Here is a 7,179-nt window from a genome sequence, read left to right as displayed (position 1 = left end):
ACGTTATCTTAAGTGTTTAAGCGATATTTTTTTTCTCCCAAGACCTAGTTTTCCCAGGACATTATCTCACCTTTAAAAAGACACGAGCAACCACAAGGTCGCCAGTGATTTGTGGCTGAATTTGTGAAACTAGGATATCAGTAGAGCAGTACTGGAGTGCTTCATGAGAAGATGATCAGATGATCATCACAACAGGCTAAGCCACAGCTACGAGAAGAATCCAAAGCTCGGACAACCACAGGTACGAAAAAGTTTCTTAGTAATGGAAGTAATAGCTAAGCAAAGCAGATTGTCTTCCTCTGACAAAAACGTCTATGAATTGGTGATAGAGCATAGCCAGTACAACAGTCTTAAATCGGAAAGAGAATAAGTGTTCTCATCACTTCCAAACTCGAGAATAGGACATCTTGTAATGGCTTTTATTGCAAAATAAGTGAAATTATTACACATGTGCCTAAGTACTATGTAGTAGGGATATAGCAGAGTATAGTATACCATAGTTTGGTAATGTACATTATCTTATAGTATAGTACAGTATAGTATAGGAGATAATATGATCTCAAGTTTGATTGAAAGAATTGAAAAGGGATTTGGGAAGTTATAATATTTGAAATTATTGCAGCTCAAGATAAGTCCATTTTCGGGAGCGGTGCATCACTGAGTAGGTATATAAAGAAATATCATAATGTTATGACACTAACCTGAGTAAGATAGGTTGCTTTGCTAATAGGAAAACCCTGATGCGTTGAATCGAAACGTTGGAGAAAAACTTAGAGTGTAATATCCATAACCTCTACAGATCAATCTAATGAGAGGTAAGGCCGGCATGTTATGATTGCAACAGGTTTTGTTAGGTTCTCTTTTTTTTTCAGCGTGGACTTGTAACTCCGGATTGCATCGTAACGAAGTAGGGAATTTGACACTTCAAAGGTAACATAGAAACATTTGTAAGAATTATTCTTGGTTCTGGACTATCTGACATTCTCAGTTTACAGAATTTGTGAGGTGGTTTCCCGACTCATTGATTTGATATCAGTGTTTTATAATTTACAAGGTGACATGTCTAATATTTCAATCCTTTTTTGTATTCTGAAAGTTTTCTGTTTTGAGAGGAGAAAAACTGTCAATGGGTAGTGCCTTTAAACAAACCCCAGTTATCCTTAATCAGTATTAAGTCTGGGGACAATTCAAGGACATCTTACATTATTTCCATTGTTGCATTTCATATGCTCGAAACGCAAATTGTCTTAAATATGTGCGACTAGCACTTGCTTTAGGGTTAAGGTTGATCTTTTCTAAATCTTTAGTATATTAGCGGAGCTCGCAGAGCTTAGCCCCATAATTATACAAATTAGTAGTAACCCATCAAGCCGAAAAAATTTGGATGCACGAAAAGTGCTACATTTAACATGCGTGGTCAGTGCACTGGGCTCCGAGTCAGACAACCCGGGTTCTAGTCCTGGCCGTGGCAAAGTATTGTGCCCTTGAGACGTGCGGGGAAAAAAATTCGAGCTCCGCTTTTAGTCTTGGCTAAGTCTATATATTATCAATCTTTATTAGCAGTCTTTTGCGTTCTAATACAGTGCGGTGTATTTCAATCTGGAGCGCAATGTCTAGCTCAATGCAGTCCCGCTGAGTCAAGTGAAGTACGTTTCAGGGTAGTGCGGTGCTGTCCATTGGAGTGAAGTGCCATTCAGAAGAGGCCACATTCAAGTCTAATTCAGTGTATTCAAGTTAATTCCAGTCCAATTCAGACCAGTCACATCAGCCCAATGAAGTTTCTACAAATACTGTGGTGGGGAGGTTTTTCTTAATGATAGCTTAATTAAAGTATACCTAATAACTTAGAATACACCCAAAAAAATTGATCAATAAAAAAATGAAATGAGGAAATGAAATAAACCTCAATAACTAATAACAGTGATCATTTCTCGACTAAATTCCCAAGAAGATAAAGAAATGATAAATAAGTAGGAAGATGAAAAAATATGTAAATAAATTGATAAATAAATAAAAGTTTGATAAATCAATATTACTGTATGATTTATGTACTTAAAATTTGTAATACAGAATATTAAAAGCAATTGCAACGTTTTAAAACTTTTCCAGGTATTTTTTTTTTCCAAGACCTAGTTTTACTGAGACATCAGCTGAACTTTGCAAGGACACAAGCAACCACAGGATGACCCATGATTTAAGGCTGAATTTGTCATACTAGGATATGAGTAAAGCACTACTGGAGTGCTTCATGAGAAGATGATCATAACAACAAGCTAAGCGAAAGCTAGGAGAAGAATCTAAAGCTAGGACTACAGGTAAGGTAAAATTTTCTAAGTAATGTAAGTAAAAGCTATTCAAAGAAGATTATTTTCCTCTGAAAAAAGCACTCGTGAATGAGTGATAGAGCATTGCCCTTACATTAGTCTTAAATTGAAAAGAGAACGAGTGCTCAGATCGCATCCAATCTCAAGAATATGATATCTTGTTATAGTTTTCATGGCAAAATAAATGAAATTATTTTATATGCATCTATATATTATACAGTAGGGTATACTGCAGTATAGTATAGTGTAGCATAGTTTGGTACTGTACACTGTAATTAAGTATAGGAGTTATTGCTGTCTCGAGTTTGATAGAAAGAACAGAAAACGGATTTGGGAGGTAAAAACATTTTAAAATTAGTGCTGCTCAAGTTACGCCCGTTTTCGGGAGCTGTGCAGCACTGAGTAGGTATGTAACGAAGTATTATATTATGTTACTGACCTGAGTAGGATGGGTTGCTTTGCTGCTAGGGAAACCCTGATGCGTTGCACCGAGCAGTTGGAGATAAAGGTAATACCCATAAGCTCTATAGATCATCTTGTTGATTGCAACAAGTTTTGTTCGATTATCTTTTCTTTTTTTTTTTTTAATTAGGACCTCGTAACTGGTTCCAGATCACATCATAACGAAGTGGGGCATCAGACACAAAGGTAATATAGAAACAGCTTTAAGAATTATTTTTGGCTCTGGACTATCTGAAATTTTCTGTTTACAAAATTTGTGAGGTGGCTTCGCGACTCATTGCTTTGATGTCAATGTTTAATAATTTACATGTTTAATATTTCAATCCTTTTTTGTATTTTAAAAGTTTTTTTTCAGAGGAGGAAAACTATCAGTGGGTAGTGCTTTTAATCAAGGCCCAGTTGTCTGATCAGCAGCATATGGAACTGGTCACAGATGACGAATAAGTATAATTATTAAGTCAAGTAACAATTCAAGCACAACTTACATTATTACTATCATTGCATTTCATATACCGAAAACACAAATTGTCTTAAATATGTACGATAAGCATTTGCTTACAAAAATATGATTTAGTTGATCTTTTCTTAACCCTTAGTATATTATCAGTCTTTATTAGTAGTCTTTTGCGCTCAAATCAAATGTAGTACCATTAACTCCATTGCAATTTAGGCAACCCAGAATAGTCTTTCCAAGTCTAGTCCAGTTCTATGCAAACTATGCTGTAAGTAGATTTCTAGTTCAAACCAAGACAGTGCAGTGTAATGCAATCTAATGAAGTCAAGCACAGTCTATAGCAACTCAGTACAGCGATGTACAGTGCTCTCTGGTCCAGTGCAGTCTTGTCCCGCTCACTCCAGTCCAGTTTCGCCCACTCAAGTGAAGTCCCATCTACGCAAGTTCAATGCAATGTATTTCCATCTGGAACACTTCAATTCCATAAAAGAGAACTGCAACAATCCAGTTCCGTGAAGTGCTGTCCTGTCCAGTCCAGTCCAGTCCAGTCCAGTCCAGTCCCACCCACTGAAGTATAGTGCACTGTATTTCAATCTGGAGTGCAATGTCGAGCGCAATGCACTGCGGCTGAGTCAAATGAAGTACAACCTAAAGCAGTGCGGTGCTGTCCATTAGAGTAAAGTGCCATTCCGAAAAGGCCACATTCAGGTCCCAGTCAGCGCAGTCTGGTCCAGTCACAGCAGCCCAATGAAGTGTCTACAAATGCTGTCGTGGAGAGCTTTTTCTAAATGATAGCTTCATAAAACTACATCTAATAACTTAAAATACACCAATAAAATTGATAAATAAAAAATTGAAATAATCTTAATTACTAATAACATTGATCACTTCTCCACTAAATTCCTAAGAAGATAAAGAAATAAAGAATAAGTAGGACGATAAAAAAAATAGGTAAATGAATAAAAAAATCAATAGAAAATAATATATTATTGTATGATTTATGTATGTATGTAATTTTTAATGCAGAATATTAAAACGAAATGGAACATTTTAAAAGTTTTCAAGGTATTTTTTTCTCCCAAGCCCTAGTTTCACCGAGAAATCGGCTGATCTTTGGACACAAGCAATCAAAGGGTCCCCAGTGATTTGTGGCTGAATTTGTAAGGCTGGGATATCAGTAGAGCAATAGTGGAGTGCTTCATTAGAAGATGATCTTAAGAACAATCTAAGCTACAGCTGCGGGAAGAATCCAAAGCTAGGGCACAACCACAGGTACGATAAAATCTCTGACTAATGGCAAAGCTAGTCAAAGCAGATTGTCTTCCTCTGAAAAAAGCACTCATGAACGGTGATGGAGCATAGCCCTTACATTAGTGTTAACTTGAAAAGAGAACAGGTGCTGTAAATGCGTGACTTTCAAACTTGCGTGACATTCGCGTTACAGTTGGCCTTTGTGCCATTTGATTCCTTTAAATAGTTTTTCTCGCCTGCTTTCATTAATCGCCTGTTCATGTTCGGAGTGCATACAAAGTTAATTTATGAAGTGTGATTTCAAGCCACCGGCGTATAGGGACTGATATGTAAGTTGTTTTCGCTTTTTGTTGTTTATCTCGTTTCGAGCAAGCTCTTTCGTCCTTATTTGTATGTATATTTTGTGTTTAGCCAGCATTTGGTTCATTTATTAGTTCCTTTATTATGTTAGATTCATTTACGCTGTTTAGTCGCCACGTGTTTAATTGAATACAATCTATTATATAAGTCCCTTTTTTAATTCGTTTACAGTTTACGAGATTGATTAAAGTTGTATCCCTGTAATATATTCCCTGGATTTGGTTGGCATTTTTCTCCGGTCACGATTTTCTTGGTATTTCATCGAGCCTTGATGTTCGTTTGCCGCAACAGTAAAATATCACCAATTGACGCCTTTGGCTGGAATTAAAATTCGCTGAGGATGAGCGATAGTGGTAGTCGATCGCCTCGAGCTACAGTTCGAAAGATCCTCACATTGGAGAAGGAACAAGCAGAAGTTGAAATTCCGAATGAACTATGCGATTTAAGAGATCTTAGTTTAGACGAAGCCAATAGTCCTCGTGGCAGGAAACACGATCCTCCGAATTTGAGAGAACCGCACGAGCGGACTTTGACTGACAAAGGCAGAGCCTATCAATTGGAAATTCGCGCTTTAAAGAAACAAGAAGTGGAAAACAAATTGCGTAAACATGTTGGAAGAATTTACTCATTGCTCGACTCCCACCCGGGTACCGAAGAATTAGAAAAGGAAAGACAAATCCTGGATGTAATTAAAGAGGAGCTTAACCAGGCATACCGATCTTATGACGAGTTACTTGATGATGAAAGCGCTAAAGGTGCCGCTTACCGATATTTCGATTTGTGCGATCGGGAGTTTATCGAATGTCGAGTGCGGCTATCCGAAATCCTTCGGTCAGTCGAACAACGAGAGCATGAAAAATTCGAATCTAATAGGCAAGAAACTGAATCAAGCCGTTCTGGAAGATCAAGGGTTTCAGGTTCTTCAAGATCTTCTAGGTCGTCGGTCATGTCAAAGAGAGTAGAGGCGGCGACCAGAGCAGCGAAGCTAAAGGTCGAAATGAAGTACCTGGATCAGGAAACCAATTTAAGAAGAATTCAGCTGGAAAGGGAGATCGCCTTAGCAGATGCTGAAGAAGAAGCTATCAAATTGGTTATGAACGAAGAAGTGAAAAATGGCATAGTTCGCGAAGATATGAAATCTGATGAGAGATTCGAACGAAATTTCCGCGAAGCTAAATTCGATGTCGGAAAAACTGTCATAAAACATGAACCTTCATTGTTGAGACCGGAAGCACTTCCTTTCGCACCGTTGACGCCGCCAATAAGAGAAGCCGCTAGTCAAGTTAACAATTTCGCTCCAAAGCGAGACGAGCCGACAACACATCAAGAAGCGACTCTTAAACAAATAGTCAGTCTCCAAGCGAAACAAGCGGAATTAAGCGCTCTAATTGTCAACCAGCAAAGAGCTAGTACGCTTCCTTCTCAAGAACCGCCTGTCTTTAAAGGAAGTTATTTCGATTACCCGACATTCATAGCTGCTTTCGATGCTATGATAGATAAGAAAGTTGACTCAGAAAAGGATAAACTGTATTTTTTGAGCAAGTATACTTCCGGCAAAGCCCACGAAGTCGTAAAAGGTTTCTTGACCTGGGATTCTGACCATGGTTATGAAGAAGCTCGTAAGCTCTTGGCTCAGCGCTTCGGCAACCCATTTCGAGTAGCGGAAGCTTATAAGGCTAAATTGCGAAATTGGCCGCAGATCGTCGAAGGAGATAGCTCCGGTCTTCAAGATCTCTCTGATTTTCTTGTCCGTTGTGAAGGAGCCATGCAGTCCATGAAGTACATGGAAGATCTAAATTCAACAAGGTTACTACAGGAAGTGAGCACAAAACTACCCTTCAAGTCAGGCTCCAGGTGGTGTCGCCAAGCACGTGATGTCCTGAAGAAAACGGAGAGAACGGTATCCTTCCACGATCTAGTAGAATTTGTCAGAGAAGAAGCAGATCTCGCAAATGATCCGGTTTTTTCTCCCGAAGCGTTGAAAAGTAAAAAAAACAAGGCGCCTGACAGAAGCCGAATAATGAGAAGTCAGGGAGCAAACAGTTTTGCGTCGTCTTCCTCTCGTACCCCGCCTAGGGAGAGCAGAGGAAGACCTAATGCAGAGCAAGAGCCGAAACAGCAAAGTTCGTGCGTCTTCTGCGGCGGTAACCACCCACCTCACAAGTGCGGAGAACTAAGCAGGAAGAGCATTGACGAGCGCCTGGCACTGGTTAGATCGAAAGGCCTCTGCTTTGGATGCCTGAAAAGGGGTCATCAATCGAAGAACTGTCGAGCTAGGTTAAATTGCGAGAAATGCGGTAGGCAGCATCCGACTCCACTTCATGACCC

At 39.1% G+C, this 7,179-nt stretch overlaps 1 protein-coding gene across 1 annotated transcript in view; it reads left to right on the top strand.

Moving 5' to 3' along the window:
* Nucleotides 1-4,640: 4,640 nt before the first annotated feature.
* LOC149047727 (uncharacterized) overlaps nucleotides 4,641-7,179 on the top strand; it is a 7,087-nt gene continuing 4,548 nt past the window's right edge. Inside the window, exons 1-2 of the mRNA XM_089199138.1 lie at nucleotides 4,641-4,820; nucleotides 5,023-7,179. The exon at nucleotides 5,023-7,179 is cut by the window's right edge and continues 4,548 nt beyond it. Of these exons, the coding sequence (XP_089055264.1) occupies nucleotides 5,192-7,179 (1,988 nt within the window). The 5' untranslated portion in view covers nucleotides 4,641-4,820; nucleotides 5,023-5,191. The remainder of the gene's footprint in view (nucleotides 4,821-5,022) is intronic.

Source organism: Pocillopora damicornis, chromosome 3 (genome assembly GCF_964200805.1).
Source record: "Pocillopora damicornis chromosome 3, jaPocDami1.2, whole genome shotgun sequence".
Classification (NCBI taxonomy): domain Eukaryota; kingdom Metazoa; phylum Cnidaria; class Anthozoa; order Scleractinia; family Pocilloporidae; genus Pocillopora; species Pocillopora damicornis.
The sequence above is the reverse complement of the archived record's forward strand: the minus strand, read 5'-3'. Positions and strand labels throughout refer to the sequence as shown.